Here is a 26,126-nt window from a genome sequence, read left to right on the forward strand (position 1 = left end):
GTGTCACTAACGCAAACAAAGCCTGAGGTTTGAGTAATTGATGTAAAATGCTATCTCTATCCACGAAATTAATTTTTCTAAATTTTCAAACAATAAAACAGCATGTGTTTCATTCCATATTGTGAACCAAACATTTTTGCAATTACTTTTTTGAAAAAACTTTTGACAAGACACAAAAATTACTGAAAAACAGCATGCATTTGCTGAAACAGCTTTTCTTTAATAACAAAATATGTTGGCGAGAAATGTGTTTGGTAGGATATCAACCATTTCAGCTGTAACATTATATTTAAAATTTGAAGCACATTAATTGTACTGTGGTATAGGACAATCCCCTGAAACATTTATGTAACTTGAATCAAAGCAGACCTGCAAAATTAAGCAAACACTTGTTATTCTGCTCAACTCTTAGGATGGGATTTGTGTGACTCTGTGTCATTATGTTTGGAATTTGGTGACTTCTGGCCTGAAGAAAATTGTGAATTTTTTAAAGCTCCAGTTTCACATAATTGGTATGTCCTTCGCAAACTATGTGTTTTTTATGTCCTGAATCTGATTGACATTTAACATTTATAATCACTGGGTTTTCCTGAACAAGCTGTTGATAACTTGTCATATGTACCATCGAAGTGATTATGTAGTTGGTTTTTACAATATTGTCAACGATTGGTCATACTTGAGCACCTGTGCCATCTAAAACAGAGTGAATAAGCCATTAACATAATTTATGTACATAAATTTACACGATCAATGACATAATTTATGTACATAAATTTACATGCATTACAATTGTTTTCATAAATAAAAAAAATAAGATATTTACATTTTTGCAAAAGTAAAATCTTTAATCATGTGATTTGTTTGACACATCATCAAAGACAACAACATGATGAAGAATTTTATAAACCCATGTATCAATTCAAGTTTACAATAAAAATCCTATCCATGCCACTACAAATGGCAGCATGTCAGTTTCCTGGAGGCACAAAAAAAAACAGGGTAAAAGCTGTTAAGCATTTTCATAAGTACTTGGTTTGTCTTAAGAATAACAGACAAATATTTATTGTTTGGTTTTCTGTGCATTGTCTGACAAAATGGCAAATAGCATTTCAGCATCTCGAGAAGCAACTGGTGTTCTGGCAATAAATTATAGTGTTTCCTATTCATTGCAATGTCATCATAGTCTTTGCTGAGGCTGCACTTTCTGAATCTGACCGCTCTGATTAAACTCAAGGATCAGGCCACTGAAGAAAAATAAGACGGGATCCACATAAGAACATAAACTATTGTACTTCCGCTAACAGTGAAACTGATTATCAAATATTACAGGCTGTATCGCTATGTTTCCACTTTATTTTCAGTTGAAGGGTTCTGAGACTGGGCAAGTTTCAAAGTGTAAGACTAGACTAGTGTAGTTTCAGAAAAAACAGCTGCATGATTTGAAAACCATAAAACTCAATCACTGGCAAGGAGAAAACAGAGCAAGTTTTTCATCTTTTGTTTTTTGTTTGCCAAGTATTTTTGTGACACTTATAAACAAGCCTGCTTCATCTCACAAAAGTATAGAAATCAGTGATGCCCATGATTGTTTCATGAACCTCAGACACTAGAGTGTCATGGATTTAATTACCCAATGATGGATGCGATTCTGGGACAAGCCATTAGCTCTTTCAATGAACGAAATGAACACTTCCAAAGTTCGTCAGAAAATAACCCTGTGAACAATAATGAGCTTCTTAGACAGTATATTGGTAAGCTGTTAGCAGCAAATCTATCAATCGACACAACACAACAATTGAAAAGGCATCCAGGTGCTTAGGTCTGTGATATTGAGAAGCAACTCTCTATTTGATAGGACATCGCTTTTCCATCAATACTGCCCTTAGTCTCTCTCCCATTTTTTTTTTGACAGAGAATGTTTTTGAACAAAAATTCAAGAGATGGTATTTTAAATTTGCTTATTTCATCTTTTCTTCCCTTCTGTGAGAGAGCAATGGGCCTAGGTCTGCAGCAAAGCTGGCACACAAATAGACAAAAGATCATTATGTAAATAAATACTTACGGTATAGTGTACCAACTTCCTATTTATGATACAATATTTACTGTTATTTATATATATATATACATACATATATTTTCAAATTTCAATGATGTATTTTTGCTCACTGTTGGCAATGTGGTTTAACTCAGTGAGGATAATATAGGTTTTGAAAGAAGGCAATGTGTCTTTGTATTGAGTGAGATAAAAGGTCATATTTGTGTCATGTAAATTTCTTATTTATTGCTTTATTTATTACTTGTACTACTGTATTGCTCATTGTTTGAAATCAGAATAAACTATTTAAATCAGTGTACAAATATCGATAAAAATATTGATGTTACAGTTGTAGGATAGAAGCAATTCACAGAATTAAAGTTGTTTTACTTTACACACTACTGCGTCTGCATAGTCTTTGCTGTAACCTCTTACACCAGGGTTGATGATGTAACAGTGTGAAAAGTTGTACATGCAAATCCAAGCTGCGTAAGTTGGCCATCCAATATCCACAAAGACTCTGGGGTTTTTATGCAGTATCGACTTCATCAACTGGCGATTGTTCAAATTTCCTATTCATTTGAGAGCCACTCTTGTTGCAGAGTCCAACCATGCTCAGTTGTTCTATAAAAGCAGAGTTATCATTGCCAAAATTTTAATGACTTCATATGCTTGCAACATTTAGTATACTCATAGGGTCTGGACCAGACTGCATACATATAACTGCATACACAGCCCAATATGACCAAAACCAGTCCATGCTTGTAGATTGCGCCAAAGGTTGAAATTAAATTGCTACAAAATGATTACATATAAAGCTTGCAATCTCTTAAAAATTAAGTTATGAAACTTTCCTCAAACTTAGAGAAACATGAAAAGCATTTCTTTTCACAACTAATACATAAACTATTACCCTATACTGCAAGTCTTTCAATTGCCCTTTCTGAAATTAGCATTTACACTGTATTACTGTTACTGGTACAACAGATTTAAAAGCCATCTCTTTGGATTCTCAGCAGCCAAGTCACTGAGATGTACACTTGAAGGGAGGGACCATTATGTCAAGGGAGGAGGTGGTCAAAGCCATTTAATCTTTGTAGGGGCTGGTTCCGATCAAGAACACACGACATTATATGTTGAGAGAATTTATATTTTTTCCAAGTTGGCATACATGTAACCTTTTCCATCAGAATTCAACACTTTTTCCATCTCCATCCGTGACAATTTTTTCTGCAGCCCAAAGAAAGGTGGCATTTTTTTATACAATATTTGATCTGCTACACTTTTTCCATTTTTGACAAGAAATCTAAGATCTAATTATAATCACCAAGATCTCAGGGCGACAGCATCTCCTGCCCGCATTCTGTTTATCTGCTTAGATGTTTCACAATGAAGGAGCCATGTAAACATGACAGTGATGGGCAGTGTGCAATGATACATGTTGATGAAGAAATGATGTGAAAGGATGAACTGTTCAATCTTGGGTAGAATGGCAAAAGAAGAAAAATATTTGACGTTTTGGTCCACACAATGTGTTCTTTCTTGACCTGAAACTAAAACAAACAGAATTATTGAAAGGGTATGCATGGCTTATTTAACTTTAAACATGTATCAAACTTTGGAAGTTTAATAAAATCTGTATATCTTGTAGATCCCAAAATACAGTTACAAGATGGTACTGTATTTCCCAGAAGAACATGATCAACATTCATATGATTTACCATGTTTTGGTCAAGGTCATGGTATGAGATCTATATATGTAGGTTCTTACAACCATACATGTGTTCGTTAACAAGGGATTTTTCCCCCATTTTCACTCTAAATTAAGTAATAACGTTAAATTGCCATGTGAACGTCAGACTTAGGACTACATACTTAATATGGCCCTTTTATATCATGGTTTTCAAAGGACTCGCAATATTTTGGCTGCATATTAGCACAAAAAGTACAAGTTGATTGAAGTAGTAAGATGGCTGCCAAAGGTCATATAAGTTACAGCAGAAAGTAGATTTACTGCAATCTAAGTATGAAGGAGAATCAAAATGAAGTGACAGTGTAACAGATTTAGAGAGACAGACAACAGGTGAGTGTACAGTTTGAATCATATTGCACATTGCCCATCTCTGTCATGTCTGCATGGCTCCTTCATTGTGAAACATCTGAGCAGACTAACAGAATGCAGGCGGGGCGTGCTGTTGCCCAGAGATCTCAGTGATTATTAGATTTTGTGGAGAGATGGGTCAAAATGGAATAAAGCTTAGCAGTGCAAACATTGTAGCAAAAAATTGCGATGGAAAAAGTGTTGAATTCTGATGAAAAGGGTACATGCTATGCCAACTTGGAAAAAACAAATCTGCTCAACATATAAAGTTGTGTGTTCTGTATGTTAACCAGCCCCTCCCAAGATTCAATGGCTGTGACCACCCCTTCCGAGACATAATGGTCCAATCCTTTAAGTATGCATCTCATTGGCAGACAGCATCGATACAGATGGAAACATTGCTTTGATAACTTTGTCATTATTAAGATGTTTCTCAACGGATTTCTGCTATGTATTCCTTGTCGTACTTGTTCATGTGACCTTCATTCGACCCCAACAAAGTCCTTTCAATGTCGCGGGCTCATTACAGAAAGATAACTGTCATCTATATGATTTCCATTTCTTGAACAATTGAGATGAAAATTCTGCAGAACTGGATTTCTGCAAATATTGAATTTAATCAGTTTTTTTTTTTTTTGAGGATTTGTGTTTACGTGTTCCTTCAACTATGGATTATGTCTCATTTGTAATCAGTTGGAGGGAATAAATGAATGGTGCTGCTGTACAGGAAATTAAATCTCAAATCCTATACTTACTGTCACAATTCTCCGCATACCCGTTGTGGTGTGTACACCAGCTAATAAGAAAGACTGTTCTTTTACTTGGTATGCCTTCAGGGGCTTATTGGTAAGAGACATAATGGAACAAATATTACAACCAATTACACCATAGTCTGTACTCTTTGGATATGATATTGAGCCTAGCTCAATAATACTTTAAAACCATCTAGGTTTAAAGGTGCATATATATACTCTCAACTTTCATAATTTATCGTCAGAAAAAAACGGAAAATTTTCAAGCCATCATATTACTACTGTGATTGATGCGTTATGTAAATACATTGGTGTACTTCAATTGGCAAGTCAAATTTGTGGATCATATAGCTGTGTATAAATGTGCATGTAGAAATAATGAAAAAATTATCGGCAAAGCGGCATACATTTATAAATGCAGGAGTACAGAGTTTTAATAGAAAGAAAGTTTTTCAATATGTACGTGTTCATCTCTAGATTACAGGAGAGTAATGTTTGAAGGTAAGCTGGAACTGATAGTCAGCCTCTGCAATAAAACGATAGTTATTCACCAAGGTTGTATTTTGCGTCAAGTCTTCGTGCTCATCCATGAAGGAGTAGGGTATGTGTTGTGATTGAACAAATGTAAATTGCTAATTCATATGTTAATTTACTGTAATTAATTGCTTATCTGTTTCACAGCATACATGTTTCTGTGTGTGCATAATTGTCTATCTTAACAGAAGGTTCAACACTGCTGTTTGAAGACTTAGATTTGGAGATGGGTCCAGCAATGAAGGAAGAAGGCTTATTTGTTCCCCAAGAAGCTGGCAGTGAGGAAGCTGTTACCAAGGATGAGGATGATGACGACACAGAGTTACTGAAGTGAGCAGTTTTTCAGAGCATATGCAGATTTTCCATGGTTTCAGATAATTGTCCAATAATAGAATGCAGAAGTACAGTAGGGTCCTTTGCAAGAGCAACAGATTTGACTTTCACTGCATGGTTTTGAGGGTAGTAGTATGGGCAAATGAACAAGTACAATATTGAACTTGTCAGGGCTTGATATCAACTTCTTGTAGACTATGATGCTATATGGGAGAAAATGCGGATCAATTGTAACATCTACAAATTTATGTGTAAAGTGGTTAGACAGTCCAAAGTTTGAGTTCTCACTCACTGCTGAATGTCTAAGATCATGAACTCAAAACCAGAGTTCATCTTCTGCATTGCCAGTGTAACATGTTTCTGTGCAATTTTGGTTTCTATGTAGCTTTTGTAATTTTGATAGATGTAAAATATTTAAGTTTTAACAGAGAACATATGATGAATATTTCAGTATTGGTTACTACTCCGGTGTTCTCCTGCAAGAGCACTTTTAATATTTATTTCAATTTATTAATTTGTTTGTTTATTAGTGTGTTTGTTTGGTTTTTTTTTAGAATTGATGATGACCTTGACAAACTCCTGCAGATCGACAACAACAAACCCAAAACAAAACCCAAACCCAAAATCTCACCAAAATCAGTCCCACCACCAAAACCATCTCAAAAGGAAAAGAAGAACAGAAAAGATGAGGATGATCTCTTTGCCATGCCAACAGACAACGTCGGAAGTGACCTTGGACAAGATGACATCTTGAAATACATTCAAGAAAATACAAAGGTCACAGAAGATTCACTGGACCTCTTTTAGCCCTGCCACCCCATCTCCAAGTGTGGAGATCTGAATGCACCACAGAAGACAAAGAGGTTGTACTGGTATAATGGGGGGGGGCATAACCTTATCTGCAGCATGATTTGTCTTGTACAATTTTAATTTATGATGATGATGATGAGCAGGTTTTCCACACATGGAGCTGGTCATCCTTTTTGTTGATGGAATGTACCTTCAAATGACTGTACATTACCTTTTTGCTACTTCTTTTCTGCAATGATGCAGACCATTGCAAAAATAAGAATAGAAAATTGGATCAAAGCTACATTTTTCTTGCTATGATATTAAATAATGATATAGACAATTGCAAAAATGAGAATAGACAATTATTCCAATAAAATCAAAAACAATAGGCTGGACCCATGTAAACAACATCATCAGAGCAAAAGCATGGAGATTGAAACATATCTTATGAAAGATTAAAACTTAAAAAAAAAAGAAGATTACATTGTATTGGACTTAAGTGATGGCTGCAATAGAGACAGGTGATTCAGAACAACATGGCTACAATGTTAAATTTTTGTTGCAGAAACCTTGCAGCAGTGTAGCCGGAAGATTAAGAATAGACAGGTCGGCACTTTAGAAAGAATGGGGCAAATTACATAATGCACACGCCCATTTAGTAGATTTACATAGCTTTACAAAAAGGTTAGAAGGTTTAAAGCAGAATATATGACAAACTAAGAATACTTCATGCTCAATTTAATATTTACAAAATATCTTGAACAAGGCACACAAAGTGTAAAACAAACTATAAAATAAATCACCTTGTGATAGAGTATAAAGAAATATATAAATCACACCATATATTCAATGTAATACCATATAATTTATGAATTGTAACCTACGATTCATTCATTTTCACTTTTTTTGGTCTTTGACTAATGATAGTTCATAAAGTATATCTATGAAAATTTAATTTTATTTGGTACCATATGCCACTATGAATTCTTTTTTTTTCACACATGGAAAATTTGACTGCAGAGGTCAAATGTACAGTTGTTAACAATGTAAGAGAATGTGATAGTGTAAAAACAGGACAGTTCCGTACATTGAATACAGTTATATCAGTAATCTAGTTCAAAGTCTTCCACCATTAACGGATCATATAATACCAATCCTACCATACATCTGAGATATCTAATATACTCTGCTTCATGTCATAAACACTGTTCGTATTTCTAAATTTCTGGCACAAACTGTATCATTCTTACAGACGACAGCACTAATAGCCTTGTTAATGCACATTTTATGTAAAGCAATGGCATCTGGGCAGGATGGTAGAAAACCATACCTATGTTTTGAAGCACCAGAAAGTTGAAATTTGATTAATAGATAGACCTATGCAAAAAGATCAGTGTACAATAAATATACATAAACTTTTCAACCAAGAAATGTTTTTATGAACTATAAAAGAGAATTATTTTGTTTCCATTGTGTTCAGAATAGGTTGTTCCACCATTTGCAGTCTTTTAGTCCATGTGTTGCTGCCCCTTGTACATGTATTGACAGTTATGACAACTGAAGTGTTATTTGGTTTTACATTTTGTCACTAAAATCTAGGACAATACAGGTTTTACTTTATGCCTAATTTGTCCTGCAACACACTTCAAAAAGTGGAATAACAAAACCAATCTGTAGTAATTGAAAGTTGATGGTTAATGAATGTGGTTATATATGCCAGGTACATATGCCATCTACCACCCTGACATTCAACTTCTGTATTTGTGTCATTCTTTAGAAAGCAGTCGGCCATGTTTTGTCTCTTGTTTATTACCTACTATTCTTACTGCTGTCAGTCTTGTACAAGTGGTTTTTACCACAGTTCCTTTGTTGGCATAATAATGAATGAAATCAATAAATGTTCAATGAATTATAAGTTTTGGCCAAATGTCAAAACAAAGATGATATTGTTTTCATCAATTAATCAAGTGATAATTTGTCTTGATAGTTCGCAAGCAATGATGATCAATCATGATTTTTGACTCAAAAGAGCTGATAATTTAATGTGCTTAACTTCAGCATTTTACAAAACAGGATTGGAACTAATTTGGGATAATTAGATTTTCATCTTTTCAAATTTCTCAAAAGTGTTAGGTGCCGTATAGCTGAATGTTGCGATATTACAAAATACTAATAAAAACAAGTTTGTAACTGAAAAAGAAAAGTAGACGAGGTTACATTTGAAGATTGAATCGACATTACTTCATCATCCAATTATCCCAAATTAGTTCCAATCGTGTTACAAATGTTTATCAGACATCACCATGCAATTTATCACAGATTTATGAAGAGATGGAAGAAAATATAGTGACATTTTCAGCATCTGAACACATCCAGGTTTGTCATCTGACTGCCTTTACTATTTTATTTAATTTTTTATCCATCATGGTCTTCCTGATCAGAGCTCCTAATTTATGTTTTATTTTTTATCACATTGTTACTTTCAGAGTGTGTCATATCTTCGCATAAATTGTCCTTCTCCAGGAGTACATTAGAGATCAACTATTTTGACTCTGATAGGGTATGGTAAAATGAAATTCTACTATTGGACGAGAAGCAAGCAAACAAGGCTTCCAAATATTATATCATGAAAATAAATTGCCTTAGTGCATTTTCTTGCTGTGAAAATGCCAACATGACAATGAACTTGCTAAAATACAGTCTCAAGTTAGTTTTTAATCATTCTTTGTAATTAGGTTTCACTCGAGATTGTCTTTCGAAATTTTATTCATTGCTTATTGAGTTTCGTCGGGTCTTTCCTTATTCAGCTTGTTTTACTAGGTAAAGATGACGAAGATAATGAAAAACTCTCTCTTCTTCAGATCAAATTTCAAAGTTTAAGGACTGATATCATTTGAAGTTCATGGATGTAGTTCATATTAAAGTTAATTTAATCCGTTCAGTTCAATAAAAAGAGCTTATTATAAAGTAATTGTCGAATAGCCTGATTAAAGTAAGGACTTTATCCTTACCCCATGGTGCATAGAAATATTACCAAAGTTTTTAACCCATTCACATACCATGAGTCGTAACGGAGAGTATGAGGTCACATGGTACATTGCAGAGACCATATTGTATGTGTGTCAAGGTTTCTGTCCGTGTTTTATATAGGATATGTTTTCACTTTACGATGTAGAAAGTCTGTAGTCAGAGAATGCATGGTACTAGTATAATGATAGTTACAAGTGTGAATATTGAGTTAGTCTGCTTTCATCGTGTTATAATAAGCTTATACACTTTGTATTCTGGTCTACCGTCTCCACTATGGCGCTAAAAGGAGGACGAGTATGTACGCGTCTTGTGGTATTAACAACCGTGCTATATTGCATGTTGAATACAAAATTGTACCAACTGCATCTCCCTATGTGGAATGTTTTCTGTTCATGGGATATCGGATGTTTCGACCTACAGAAAGTCCGAGGTTGAATCATGTGGCAAGTGTAACGTATCGTGGTGAATACGCAAACAGTCTATCTCCGTGTGTCTGTAATGCATGCTTCTTGTCATTTCTGTTTACTGTCAGAGTGAAGGGATATAAGCCTTTCGTAATTGTGCCGTGTGCTATTTAAACCTTATGGACAACCGGACCACTTAGCTTTCTTCAGTGCATGCTGTTTGAACCACCAAGTGTGCCGATCTCAATTTTAGAGATTCCACAATATGTTTGTGTTCCACTAAAAAAACATGCAAAATGTGCATCGCCAGAATTCGCGGGGATTGAATACTATAGTCCTCAAGAATCTTCCTTGACTAACAAAATATGTGCCATCTTACACTGTGTTCTCTGACACCTCTGGAAGGGGGAGGGGGACATTAAAGAAAATCCTTTTTTTTCCAATGTAACCCCTAACAACCTGTAACAAATATTACATATAAGTACCGCCTTTAAACTCATAATAATATTAAAGTCACACCCGCTACAAAAATATTAATTTATATTCGATCCACAGAGGCACTGGCGGGTTGGCCATTTTAATTGTTCACATGGTAAAACAATTGTCATCTTTTCTTGTACAACTGATCACTTGGGAATATTAGAAACTATGGGTGACTTCCCTTCACTTGTCGAAAAATGTCGATGAATATGGGCCAAAACTATATCGAGCACGGTATTTAAATATAGCGTTCTCTCGTGTAGCTGGCAAAGAAAGATATAAAGGCGGCCAGCTTTCTGGTGAGGGAGGGTCGCAGGGAGAGGGGATAGTCTACTAAGAGGAGGGATATCGAACTGCAGCAACATTGCCAGTTTTGCCACATGAAGTACGCGTTAAGTTAAAACCTGTCACTAAGACCTGCTTCCATCAATATCGCGTATTTGTATCCACGTTCCTAGAAATCATGAATTTGCCATGAATTATGAATTTTATGAATGATATCATTAAATCTATAATTATGCATAAGTCTACCACTGGGAATTGAAATTTTACAAACGTCAACTATTCAAATAAGATTTAGCATGAACAATAAATTATTTGAAATATTATCAAAAAAATAATTATGAATACCATTGGGAAATAAAGTCGTTTAACAAACAGCCCTATGGAAACCAGGGTGGGTTTGGAGTCCGTTTGAGTAATAAATCGCCTGTTCTAATGATACCCCACTAGCCAGGTTATGTATAAAATTTAATAGGCTCAGTAGATGACTTACAAGAAGACAGATTTAACAAAAATGCTCATGGGTCTCAAAATCGTGATTTTACAGTATTCCTTCAAAACATGACTGTTACATTCATTGCTGACATAACTTCTGTTCACATGGATTGCGATCCCGCTATTGACACCTTAGAGCGTTTTACCGAAGCACAGACAAATAGAAGGAACAGACTGGCAACGCGGCATGGCTTTTGTTCATGGTCGCCTCGGTAGACTATGGCCTTTTCATATTAAAATGAGCTTCACAGGTGTTAGATTTTTTTTTGAGACCTTTTTTCGTTGTTGATAAGTACACGAGATTATGCAAAAAGTACGACGAGATGGCATCGTGCTGCCAGTCGCGTAGCAACCATACTTACTTTGTGAGCTCTCAGAGCAGAAACACTGCTTCACGCCAATCAAAACATAACACGCCCGCAGTTTCATAAACACGTCCTTCAATGACCAACTTTTAATAGACGATATGAATGACCGTAAACCATTGAGTAAAACCAGATAGTATCGATAGAAGATTTTCAAATATGGTTGAAACACACTCATTATATATTCATAAAAATGTGAGAGGAATTTTTAAAATGGTAAAACTCACTTTCCCGAAGTTCAAAACTTTCCCGTTTTTCGCCAGCACGCCGATTCCACTCAGCACCACATGACAACAATAACACAAACTTTGCCGAACATACTTTCGCTTAAAAATTGGCGAAAATCCGGAAACTACCGAAGGATGCATGGTCGGCACTCTTCTGAAAAGCGAGGCGAGAGCTACCTGAGGCGAGGCGAACATGGATGACTTACGTAACCGTTTCACGCCTTGAAAAATACGCGTTGCGAGTCTGTTTCTATTTGTCTGTGAGGGAAGGAACAGCGATACCCCATTTACAAGTATCATGAATTCATTAATTTCCCTGTGCATTATAAGGCATTATTTTAATAGAATATTGACACAGAGTGGCTCACCATGAACATCTTCAGGGAATGCGATAACGAATGTTGTCTAGTTTGCATGCCTGTCTCCCGCGACGTAGGACAGCTCTGAATTAGATTCCATAAAGCATGGCAGAGGGACTGCAATGCTTTTCATCTCTGCCGAATGCATGATGTAAGAGCAAGTTCAAGGGCATGTATATGGATCAACCCATCGCATTACACTGAACGCAGGAAAAACCTACGCTTAAAATACTGCAAGTCAACGCCCCCACGAAATTCAATTATGTAGCTGTCTCATTTCGATAATTTCAGGTAGTGTCACGAAAATTACACCCAGCAGTACTCTACCAAATCTCCTTTATTTTAATGGAGTGATACGCGTGCTTTCATACTCCTTGTGAAGTGCTGCAGTCTTTCACACTTTTGGTATGCAGCCTTAAGGTTTGCCGCCAGATTTTCTGGCGCATTGTACATCACCTAATAGAAAAGATTTATTACTGGGTTTCGAACCAAAAACAGCTGCGGGCGTGTTTTAGAAAGTAGTCACCGAGGGTTGGATGATCGGGGACGCTGACCGATCGAGCGTTACTGAAAATATTCGTAGGCCCTGTAACAAGAATAACAGTAAAGCGTTTTATTTTGAAAATGATTGTGTGTGTGTGCAAAGTTTTTCATGGAAGATCAGCCGCAAACGTCTTCGTTGTTTCAGTGCATTCTGTATTAATTCGTGACAAGCAACTACAGAACAAGAACTCGACCGATTAAATGCGTACAATATCGTGGATGTCACATTTTTACGAGTGTGATGTTGAGACAAAATTTGCCAGTCCACTATCTGAAATACTTAATGTCTATTCGTCAGACTGGTACACAGTTTCTTGTGGTTAGGTACACGGCGAGGACCCTTGTATCGCTGGGTTACGGGAGTTTTCGCCGTGAACCTGACCACAACCGACCGTGGACTAGTGTGATTGTAAAACTTCAAGAAGATGTGTACATTTGCAGCACCAGCGCCATTGTCCACAAAGATAACTTTCATCGCTCAAAGCAACTAGCGGATGCTGAATACTTAATGTAACTCGTCTACCAGTACCACCAGGAAATAGTGTATCTTCGTGGGTTGAAGATTTATTGACAATCATGCATGTTGTTAGGGAGCATTCGTTATTTACGACGGGGGTGTCATGCAAAAAGCGACCCCCTTCCAAATTATTTTTCTACGATATGGCCACCCCCTAATTATTCATCTGATTAGAATGATTAACCCTTTGCACCCAAGATCCTGGGGTGCAGTTGACATTTGGAAGTACCACGTGGCGTGATGTCACACTTCTGAAATGATGAAAGACAGTCCTCCATAATCATAATACTTTTAGAATCACCTTAAAATACTTGTCCCAAACTCTGCAGATTATGGTCATGTAACCTCATTGAATATTCAAATGGCCGCCAACATGTAAAAATTTGGATTTTTCAACATGTTTGTTTATTTTCATAGGCGATCCTCATAGATTCATCATTTTCTATTACTAAACCATTGGTTTCTGTAAAATCAGCATAGACTGACATATAATTGTTAATAAATTTTGTGAAGATACACTAATATTTTTTGTTTTGAGTCATGACGTTTAATGAATACAAATGCCGTTTTTGAGGCATGTACATGAGTATAAAAAAGTTGGTGTCTTAGAACACAATAGTGTCAATATTGACAATGTCGCTGCCATTTTGTCATTGTCTGAGGTATCCTTTTCGTCCCCATGCCTTCCATTTTCTTCTAATAACAGTTACTCTGAGGAAAGTGAAACAGATATGCCTACAGTATATTGTGTTTTTCAAAGCACTGTATATAAAACCTGGTCAACTTTCCTATTAATTCTCGATTACAAATTACATACAATAAAACTAATTCTGTCTTCATTTGCATATTTTTACTATCAGACAAATTACTTTGAAGAAAATAAAAGAAAATTCTCTGCAGTATATTAATTCAAAGTATTTTGTGTGAAGCCCTTTTCTTACATTTTATAATACACCCCCAACTTAATAATACTAGGGGACAAAAAATAGGAGCATCTTCTCTGTCCCAGTATCTTATCTGATACTGATATACAATCAGTGGCGCACCTTTGTCCTCCGAATGGTGAATGAATAGTTGACAGAAAATAGACTGGTTTACTATCCATCAGTCAAAGTGATTTATCGGTGCTAAGTAGTACGAAAGATGCAGTTTATCTTAATGAACTTGACAGTCAAAGTGACTCATCAGAATAACTGATTAAATAAAGCACTTGTCCCATTGGTGTTCTTATGTATATTTGTGAATCCTTTTTGTTCAAATGTATGTAATTACAAAGTCCTAAAATCTTTGTGAACACTCCACGTAACACTACAGTTTCAGAAATGGAGCTATTTTTCCCGTTTTCAAAGTGTTATAAAAAGTTGTACGATATAATGAGGTAAAGTAAGCGCATTTCACAAAACCTGTACAAATGGTCGACATTGCTTTCAATGCAAGTTTTGCATCTTGGCATCTTGTATTGCAGCCAGACGATGTCGCCCAGCTCTAAACCTGAGATCTACGAGGTAAGAAAACTCACCGTCCAACCTTCATAGTGTGGGAAAGATTCTCTGTTGCACTCGTTTAGCTGTGCACGAATTAATACGCCCTAGGAGGTACAAACGACTTGTTTCTAACTCTATGAGGTTGCTCAAGATGACTATAGAGAGATATATGTTAGGGTAGCACAGTAGGGCATTGACGTAACTCCCTGGTACCTGCATTATACCATCGGTGTTATACAACCCTTTTCAGAATTAGAGCGCGAAGCCACTGCAGTGAACTGCAATAAAACTGCTTACACTAGTTAGTTTCAGCTGTAGCCGTGGCCACTTTGGTGTTGAACAAGGCTACTTGATAAAGACCAAAAAGTCTGCTTGTACAAAGGCAAAACTAGCTCTGTCTGAGGCTCGAGTTGTAAATGAGAGTTTACGATTGCACCCTGTGTTCAAGATTAAGATACAATGTAACATTACATGCACTGGTCCATGTACAAATCTTTTTTATTTTAACTTCCCCAGACAAACTGTCTGCATGGGACATACAATGTTGTCGACTTTGCCAGCTGGCTACAGCTGAAACTAATTAGTGTGAGCAGTTTTATTGCAGTTCACTGCAGTGGCTTCGCGCTCTAATTCTGAAAAGGGTTGTAGATGTAAAGCTGTGATTCGTCGCTTTTGACGTTAAAATGTTATAGAAATCCTGCGCTTGTCGTTTAACGGTGTAAGTATTTTTGCAATCACATTCAGAAAATACAAATATTCTAGTTATATCTTCTGAATGTGAAATAATCATTCCAAAAAACTTACACTACCTTCGGGCTGCACAGAATCTTCTTCCAACTCTATTGACAAACCGGTAGGACCAATACATTTGTAGAGTAAATCATTTCAGGCGATGGATTTGAGACAACTGATATACTGGATCGCGAAAGAGTGATACACAGTGTATGTTCTCTAGAGGAAATCGCGCGTTTCTAAAAAATGGAGCGCGCATAAAGGGAAAAATGGAAAACTATGGTACCTTACATCATCTCTATGTACTTTTGATGTATCATCTTGTATTTTTGTTCTGTTCGCTATACACAGTCACTTTTTCTGCTACCGAATTCATGTCGATACAAACACCTTGTGTTCAACTTGTCATCAAAGAAAATGATTGTAAGGGACCGAGGACAATTAACGGGGGGGCGGAAGAGAAAATGGGGGCCACGAAAAAAAAATGAGTGTTCTTGGGGTGGGCCATGAAAATTCCAGGGAAGGTAAGGGGTGGGCCACCAAAATGTTTTACATCATGACAGACAGAGAATATTTTTCAGCATTTTTGTTCCTTGTTGAATTTGGAGTTCCTTGTTAAACGTCTTGTAGCATGATGAAATACCAAGTCTTAAACCTCACAATGCAGTTGTTATGTGTAAAATGAGCAATATTATATTGAAAATTGACTTCATTTGTCAACAATGATAATGGTTGGTAATGATACAGAGGCTAGGTTGAAACTGGTTATTTCATCATGCTATAGGAAGAACTAGAATACGTAGTGGACACACAGGAAAAAAATACTGAAAAAAGGAGAAAAAATGGCATTAATGGGCCCCGGTCTTTTATAGTTAGCCCATGAAGGACTATTCCAATGGCAGACTGTCATTACAGTGGAGTACATTGAATATCTTGGGTAGTCATAGAAAGGCAGACACTGGGTTGTGGAAAGTGCATTGAAATCACAGAGGTCATGTTATACATTTTCCCCCAACATCTGAAAACATCATACAGATACTCAGTTGAAGTAAAGCATAGACATACCGGTATATGAAATGCTAAACATGCATACCAGCAAACAGACTAAAAAATAATTATGCAGTACAGTTCAGTCTTCTCAGTGAAAAAATTGTCCTAAAATTCTTACTCTTTGCTGTATAATACTTTGGAAATTAAAAAGACAATGCATTCATTCTATATACCATGGTTGTTTCACTTGAAGTTCTTATTTTACTCAGAGTATGATGAAATGCACAATATTGAGCTTGTTAAACTAACTTGGAGATGTGCAGTGAACACTGTCATCATTAAAAATAATTCATGTCTAAATCAATGCTTCAACTATAACAACTATAACAGCACTGAATGAACTTGTAGATTGTTTATAAGGTATTTGGTAATTTCATCATTCTTTGAGATTAAAATAGCACAACACAATACTGAAAAGTAGCTGTAGGTGTTACAAGTAGTAAAGCTTGAACATATGTTATTTTGTTTGTTTATTATTTATATATTTATTTGTTTATTATTTATTTCAAGAATGCAAGAATGTTGTTTTCACTAAAGCATATATTAAAAGTTATAAGGATTATATATATGTGTACAACTTTGTACCTATGTAATCATTCTTTTTCGGGTAGGGGAGGGCCACAAAAATTTTGTTGCCGGTGATGGGGGGGGGGGCACTAAAATTTTTGCTGGTGTTAGGGGGTGCATGTAAAAAATATATGCACCACATATTTTCTCTTCCAGCCCCCTGCCATTAATTGTGCTCGTTCCCTAAGTTTGAAAGTTATAAAATCTATCCCATTTGCCAGACTGCAGTGTAGTGGTACAGTATCGGTACATAACATTCAATTTTAGTCCGTATATGTGCAATGGTTCGGGCTAGAATTCATCTGTCAACAACAACATTCCATAATTCCGCGATGCATTGTGTTAGCAGGCCATTACTATGATATTTCAACGTACTGTATGGACAAGACTTAAGGAATTTATTTGTTTACAGAACAAAAATAACGGAATATTCTCAAATGTTGCAGGTACATTCCATTTGAACGAAATTAGAGAGAGAGGCCGCTACGTCGAAAGAATGGACTAGATCGGCAGTTTATAGCTTTTTCTGGTAAACTTTAGATCGGTAACGAACCAATCAGCCAACATAATGGATGCTTTAAAAGACAGTATTAGAACGGCGATGTTGAAAGCAAGACATGTAGAGCCGGTGCATTTCTATGCATTCGGTTACGCGAACGTTTTTCATGCTCACTTAACACATTTTACGCTTAAGCTTAATGGGGACTAAAACCGGTTCCTCACCATGTCGCGTTTCAAGGTCACGAGGGCCGGTCCCTTGAAATGAACCGCCCACAATGGTTCGCGCGGTAGAGACACTGCATGGCGGATCTAGTGCATGGACCGCGACGGTGAATATAAAACGGAAAATTTATCTCGATGATGTAAACACTTCAGAGTAAATTGAACGGGTAATGTTCCGGGCCAATAATTGAGCAATGACCTATTATTCAATCATCAATGCATGTGAGTGTACCTGCTAGGACGCTCTGACTGCGTTTAACAACTTCCTCCACTTAGCGGCACTATCTCGTTCAGAGGAAGGATCCGCTGTTGCCAAGACAACGTGTTGCCGAGTGCATATCTATGGTAACGGACCGGCGTCTAATTCCGATCATGCTTCGAACGTAAATTAGGGACGATGCAAAATCCCGCGAGTTTATATTTTACGCGAAGATGGGCAATCTTGCGAATTATAAACTTAAAATTGGATGAAAATATCGCGATTTCTGTCGTCTGTGGTAAGGATAGGACAAAGGGATTGTCTGGTTTTGTGACTATGAGTTTTAGCGTCGACTATATTTTAACAGGCATCGATTTTCAGTTCGTCGTCACAATTTTGATTTGTTACCGTCTTTGATTGGAAAGATATTTGTTAAACCGATGGCAAGAGTTGTGCATGGTAGATGCAAAGGCAACGGTTTGTATGTCTAGTTTAATTACACGCAACTCAGTTACATCTGACGTACATCTGTTGTTCCATGCAAGCAATAAATCCGTCGGTTTTTTATCATCGTTAAAGTTTAAAATGTGAATTTGCGCTCATAAAAGGGATAGCTCCTCTGTCTGGGCGTTATGCCACCTGCCTGGCTTGGAGAAAGAAATGGGGCGTAATTACCAACACCGATCATAACTTACATCTTGACGTATATAACAAACTGAATGTAAATGTATGATAAAAGAAACTTATGACGTATTTGAGGTCCAAATATGGCGATATTTTCCTGTGTTCACAAAGCATGTAAACGTCAGTAGGAAAAAAAAACCGTGTCAGATATGGTCGTACATCTTGTTTCAAGGTTACACAAACCTGTCGACCCCCTCCGGTGCCTATTTAACAGTTCTATAAGACAACCCTGCCGCTCTGTAAAAAAATACAGTGCGTAAATGCCTTTTGCAATTGTGCAATTAACGACAGCTGTAAATACTGGGTGTGATTTATTTCGCGACTTCGGGGCTACACAGAAGATTTCCAGAATGAGACTGTACTATTATATATTTGGGTGGCAAGAATGATAATGTGAATGTGTTTAATGTGTGAATGAATATATTTTGTTCTCTTAAAAAGTTTATACTCATGTGGGGGAAAGCCGTCAGCCCGTTAACTCATTACTTCGCCACTGCTTTTTCGAATGATTGTCACCTTAGTACAGTTTCCTCTCGTTTCACTACCTCACCTGTATGACTAATGTAACCTTCCACCGTATTAATATATACCGTGTCCGAAAAGGTTTTACTTTACCTTACACAAAAGAAGAAATAAACCGGCGTCTATCGATAAGCAGGGGGTAATTTATTTTCACATTTCTGTGACGCAAGTAATGAAACCCTATTTACAATAACCCATTTACACTTTTCGAAGGTAGCGGTTTATTAACTTTTGTTATGGGATTCCAAGTATTTCGGAAGAGCAAAAACTAATTTCCATATGATCGCAGCATTGATAAAAAAGCGTACTTATTATGCCGCCACAGTAATAAACGTATATGCACACAGACACACATACATACATACATACATACATACATACATACATACATACATACATACATACATACATACATACATACATACTGTTATGTAGGTCATTTCCCCCACACTCATCATGACCTGAGTTCAATTAGTCTAGAACATTCTCAAGGTCACTGCCCTTGATGACCTCACAACCTTGAATTCAATTAGTCATGTTTGGAATGTTCTGGAAAGTTGATTAGTTGTGTAAGGGAGATAATTTTAGAACAGTAATTAGCATGTCAATAAAAGTTCTAGATTGTTCTTATATGCCTTTATAAAAGGGACGTGCACAGCTTCCAGTCAGACTTTTGGGATCGTGTCTCTTGTGTGTTACTATAAACTCCAGCAGTAGTCATTCTCAAGACTTTTCAAGACCTTCACTGTCAACGCTGGATTTATACTGTGGACTTTGTGCAGCTGCAAGCCTGCAAGGACTGTTCATTCATTCAACTGACTGTTACAACTCTGAGACTGGAGCTTTGCCGTCCCAGCTGAGATAAGTAGTCTGTACACTTTTAAAGCTTGTACTCTATCCCTGACTTAGCAATTAGTTTTTTTTCGTAATAAATTTTGTTTAAACGTTAACTGCTGAGTTCACCTTTTGTTCGTTTTCTCTGCACGTAACAAAATTGGGGGCTCGTCCGGGAGACGAATATTTTGAGCCGTTTGAAACATTTTGACAGCCTTTTCAAAACTACTGTATACTGTGAACTCAGCGAAATTCAATCATGGCGGAATTCAAGCCAGACGAATTTATGGATGACCTTGATCAGGACACATTTAATTCCCTCAGAAAAGACAACCTCATAGCACTGGCAAATTTCCTTAAAGTAGATGTCAAAAGATCTATGCGCAAGCGAGAAATTCAGTTCAAGATTGCAAAACATTTAGTTAATTCTGGCCATTTTGAGGAGTCTGCCTTAAAAGATTATGAGCCTGAGTCTTCCTTCGAACTCAAAAAATTAGAATTAGAAATACAGGCAGATTTGGAGCTTAAGAAATTGGAACTAGAAAAGGAAAAATTGCAAATGGAAGAAAGGGAAAGGCAGGAAAAATTACAAATGAAAGACAAAGAATTACAAATGAAAGACAAAGAATTACAAATGGAGAAAGACAGAGAGAAAAGGAGAGAGAATTGGAAGAACATCGACTACAGTTAGAAATGAGACGTTTAGAGCTTGGACAATCAGGAAAATTCTTCCCTTCAGACAAGTTTGACATCACTAAGCATTTCAGGTTAGTTCCCCCTTCCAAGAAAAGGATGTTGATAAATATTTCCTTCATTTTGAGAAAATTGCTCAGAGTCTGAATTGGCCTAAGGAGTCCTGGTCTATGCTTTTGCAGAGTGCTTTGGTGGGTAAAGCCAGAGAAATTTACATTCAGTTGTCAGTAGAGCAGGCTTCAGATTATGATTCTGTGAAGGAATTAATTCTCAAGGGTTATGAGTTGGTGCCTGAAGCTTACCGTCAGAAATTTAGGGATTGTGAGAAGGTGAAGGATCAAACTTATGTGAATTTGCTCGAACAAAAGAACAACTGTTTGATCGTTGGTGCTCTTCGGAAAAGGTCAGTCAGAATTATGACAAATTACGACAACTTGTTTTGATTGAGGAATTTAAGAGGTGCATTCGGAGTGACATCAAGACGTTTATCAATGAACAAAAGGCAGATACATTGGAGGTTGCTGCACGTTTGGCCGATGATTATTCATTGACCCACAAATCTTCATTTCTCAGCAAACCATCCCAGTCCTTTTCATACAGAAACAATGCAGGTAAATTTAATCCTCCTTTTCATCCAAGAATTTCTCAAAGGACAGTAGAAAATCAAATGACAACAGTTCACAGAGTTCACGTAACACTCACACATCATCAGATCCCAAGTCTCAATCTCCTTCTGACAAACAGTTTGGTACACTTTCTTGTAATTATTGTAAGAAAGACGGCCATTTAATGTCAGAGTGTTTCAAATTGAAAAGAAAACGTGAAGGTCAAAGTGGTCAAAGTGGATCTAAGCCACCGGCTTTATTTCTTCATCAACTCAATTAGAGTCTAATAATGTGTGCAACACATTTTCTGAGGTTAAACCCCTCTTATCCCCAATTAATGAGGTCAAGGTCAATTCTTCTCAAGATAGCATTATGGGTATTTTCGAGCCATTTATTCATAATGGTTTTATATCACTTTCTAGTGATTTCTCTTCCGCTACCCCTGTCAAAATTTTAAGAGATACCGGGGCTTCCCAGTCTCTTTTGTTGGCAGATACCCTGCCGTTTTCTGAAAGTCATTTTCAGGTTCTAAAGTTCTTATTAAGGGGGTAGATTGTAATGACTACATTCCTGTTCCTCTCCATAATGTCTATTGTCTTCGGACTTTGTTTCTGGACCTGTGGCTTTAGGTATTAGGCCTTTTTTGCCTTTTGAAGGATTCACCTTCTTCTTGGAAACGACCTTGCTGGGGACAAGGTCATTACTAATCCACTTGTGACTGATAATCCTACTTTAGATCAGGATCCAGAGCCAATTGAACAAGAGATACCCGATTTATTTCCTTCATGTGCTATTACTCGAGCCATGTCAAAGAAAACTTCCGAGAATCAAAATACTCTCAAAAATAATGTCACAGATGTTGACTTAAATGACACCTTTCTCAGTCAGGTGTTTGACACGGATCATTCCGTTATCCCTCGTGGATTTGAAACTTCCAGTAAAACTTCTGCTGACCAAAGTCAGACATTTCTAGATCAAATCTCATTGCAGAACAACACAAAGACCCAGATATTTTGTCTTTGTTTGACAGGGTAGATGATGAAGGTAAAACTTCAGATAGCTCTGTTTCCTATTATACAAAATCTGGTATTCTCATGCGTAAATGGAGACCTCCAGATGTTTTGGTTGATGACGATTGGGCTATAAAACATCAAATTGTGGTTCCAAAGCCCTATCGTGCTGAAATATTGCGCCTGGCCCATGAAACCCCCTGGGCTGGTCACTTAGGAGTCAGGAAAACTTATCATAAAATTCTCAGTCACTTTTATTGGCCTAATCTCAGGCAGGATGTAGCACATTTCTGTAAAACTTGTCACACATGTCAAATGGTAGGAAAGCCAAATCAGACCATTCCAAAGGCCCTTTACAGCCAATTCCTGCATTTCAAGAACCATTTAGTAGGATTCTAATAGACTGTGTTGGGCCCCTACCAAAAACAAGATCAGGAAATGAGTACATGTTGACAATTATGTGTACATCAACTCGGTTCCCAGAAGCCATACCACTGAGAAATATAAAGACAAAGACTATAGTGAGAGCTTTAGTCAAATTTTTCACTTTATTTGGCCTCCCTAAATGTGTCCAGTCCGATCAAGGCTCCAACTTTATGTCTGGAATTTTTCAACAAGTAATGGATCAGCTAGGCATTAAACAGTATAGGTCATCCGCCTATCATCCAGAAAGTCAGGGTGCTCTTGAGCGATTTCATCAAACTTTGAAAAACATGATTAGGACCTACTGTTTTGACACAGAGAAGCAGTGGGATGAAGGAATTCATTTTCTGCTCTTTGCTGTTAGAGAGTCAATTCAAGAGTCTCTTCGTTTTAGCCCATTTGAGCTTGTATTTGGACATACAGTCCGTGGCCCACTTAAGCTCGTTAAAGAGAAATTCCTATCAGACAATGATGATTGTCTGAATTTTGCAATATGTGTCAGATTTTCGTACAAAACTCTCTAAAGCATGTGAATTAGCCAGAGAAAATCTTGAGTCATCTCAGCAGTCAATGAAAACCAAATATGATAAAAACACCTCAAAACGGAAGTTTGAACCAGGTCAAAAAGTTCTTGTTCTACTTCCAATTCCTGGCAAACCACTCCATGCTCGTTACTTTGGGCCATATCTAATTGATAAGAAATTGAGTGATTTAAATTACATCATAATAACACCTGACAGGCGAAAACAAAAGCAGCTATGTCACATAAATATGCTTAAGCCATATTTGGATAGGGATAATCCTACTATAACACAGCCTGTCAGTACCGTCAGTTCTGGCCATTATGAAGATAGTGATACTGAAACTGACTTGAGTGAAAATACTCTAAACTCAAAGCTGGGCTCGGTCAAGCTTCAGAACTCAGAAATCCTGGAGAAGCTGGAGTCTACAAAGTTGGCACACCTCCAGCCAGAACAACAACAACAGGTGAAAGAACTGCTCCACGAATATAAACACCTGTTTCAAGATGTTCCAACGGGGACAAACATCATCCACCACAACGAAGATGTCTGCGACAGTAATCCAGTGGAACAACATCCAGACGGACTGAATCCTGCGAAAGCGGAATATCTCCAGGAGGAAGCCAAGTATTTGCCGAACAATGACTTTATTGAACTCGGTAAAAATAACCGGACTTTGCCGTGCATACTTTATGCCAAATTCAGTGCCATTTCAAGTTTTCCAACAACAAATTGCAAGAAGATAGTCATGGGACATCCTGTTTGCTACTTTTCACGCAAATTTAACAAATCCCAGAGAAACTACTCTACAATTGAAAAAGAGTGTTTATCTTTGATATTAGCTTTACAGCATTTTGAAGTTTATGTTACTTCTTCAAATCAGCCAATAGTGGTTTATATTGATCACAACCCTCTTGTTTTTCTGCAGAAATTTAAAGGCAAAAATCAGAGATTGCTAAGATGGAGTTTAATGTTACAGGAGTTTAATCTTGATATTAGACATATCAAAGGCAGAGACAATTTAATTGCAGACTGTCTCTCTCGTATTTAGAACTTATTGTTGTTCACACTTTTAAGATTACATTTGTAAAAGAAAGATTTTTCATTGAAAAATTTTCTTTTTGAAGAGGGGGTGTGTTATGTAGGTCATTTCCCCACACTCATCATGACCTGAGTTCAATTAGTCTAGAACATTCTCAAGGTCACTGCCCTTGATGACCTCACAACCTTGAATTCAATTAGTCATGTTTGGAATGTTCTGGAAAGTTGATTAGTTGTGTAAGGGAGATAATTTTAGAACAGTAATTAGCATGTCAATAAAAGTTCTAGATTGTTCTTATATGCCTTTATAAAAGGGACGCGCACAGCTTCCAGTCAGACTTTTGGGATCGTGTCTCTTGTGTGTTACTATAAACTCCAGCAGTAGTCATTCTCAAGACTTTTCAAGACCTCACTGTCAACGCTGGATTTATACTGTGGACTTTGTGCAGCTGCAAGCCTGCAAGGACTGTTCATTCATTCAACTGACTGTTACAACTCTGAGACTGGAGCTTTGCCGTCCCAGCTGAGATAAGTAGTCTGTACACTTTTAAAGCTTGTACTCTATCCCTGACTTAGCAATTAGTTTATTTTTCGTAATAAATTTTGTTTAAACGTTAACTGCTGAGTTCACCCTTTTGTTCGTTTTCTCTGCACGTAACAATACATACATACATACATACATACAGACAGACAGACAGACAGACAGACAGACAGACATACATACATACATACATACATACACACATACACACATACATACATACATACATACATACATACATACATACAGTATAGCTGCTTCACTCAGCGGTACGAAGCCTTTCTATCCTGCAAAATTTTTCACAAACATAAAAAAAACCCATAAAAACGAAATTAAAATAGCAGAACTAATAAATTTCTAGACTAATAATAGGCCTAATAACTTTAGTACTACTATATCGTCTGTAGAAACAGTAAATATATAAAATAATAAACCCAATTCAGGTAATAACAATAATTTTACAAAATAGTTATAAAAGCTCAAAAACATAAGACAATGAGGGAGAAAGAGGATAGTTGACAACAACAACAACAACAACAACAACAACAAAATATATTTGACAACATTGTATTACATCACATTGCAAATTACTGGATAGATCTGTTTCTGGATAAATCGAGTTTCTGGACACGTGACCCAACATCATAACAGTAGGAAATTACAGGTAGGTTGAGAGACAGACAAAAAATCCCCTCTCTGACGAGACGTTGGTGTTCTAGAAAAAAACTGCCAGCCGTGGTCTTAATAAAGTCCTCGGGCGATGTTGTTATCGAATTTTCTCTGCGTTGTCAACGTGTGTAATATCCCCTAGGTCTGGAATCCGTCGGGGTAAAGACCCCACGTGTACATCACAGAGTTATTAAAATGGAACCTACGCAAGCGTCAGCACTCTGTCACGGGCTCTGAGAATACACGCCCGTTCATTTGCGCAGCCAGGGCGTATTAGTTTATTGACGTAATGTTATAGTTTGATTAAGATAGAATGCGACTCGGGACAGCATTCGGACTTTACAATTCTTTTCTGATCTACCACATGTGGGGCTCACATTAAAGCCCTTGGAATGACGTCTTTATTTTTCGAAAATCGAAAATTTCTATTTTCCCGGTAAGTTGACACCGGGAATGCGGCCATTTCGAATTTCAAATATCGGTAAGTTAAATATTAAAGCAAAAGTTTACGCCTTTCACTTTCGAAATGGCAGCTCCACCGCCGTTTACGTGTTAGGTTATTGACGTAATGCTATAGTT

General features: G+C 36.9%; 1 protein-coding gene across 1 annotated transcript in view; it reads left to right on the forward strand.

Annotated features, from left to right (window-relative positions):
• LOC139115626 (HCLS1-binding protein 3-like) overlaps positions 1 to 9,518 on the forward strand; it is a 242,532-nt gene extending 233,014 nt beyond the window's left edge. The window contains exons 6-7 of the mRNA XM_070677893.1: positions 5,611 to 5,752; positions 6,310 to 9,518. Of these exons, the coding sequence (XP_070533994.1) occupies positions 5,611 to 5,752; positions 6,310 to 6,562 (395 nt within the window). The 3' untranslated portion in view covers positions 6,563 to 9,518. The remainder of the gene's footprint in view (positions 1 to 5,610; positions 5,753 to 6,309) is intronic.
• Positions 9,519 to 26,126: the final 16,608 nt, after the last annotated feature.

The sequence above is a fragment of the Ptychodera flava genome, chromosome 17, assembly GCF_041260155.1.
Source record: "Ptychodera flava strain L36383 chromosome 17, AS_Pfla_20210202, whole genome shotgun sequence".
Classification (NCBI taxonomy): domain Eukaryota; kingdom Metazoa; phylum Hemichordata; class Enteropneusta; family Ptychoderidae; genus Ptychodera; species Ptychodera flava.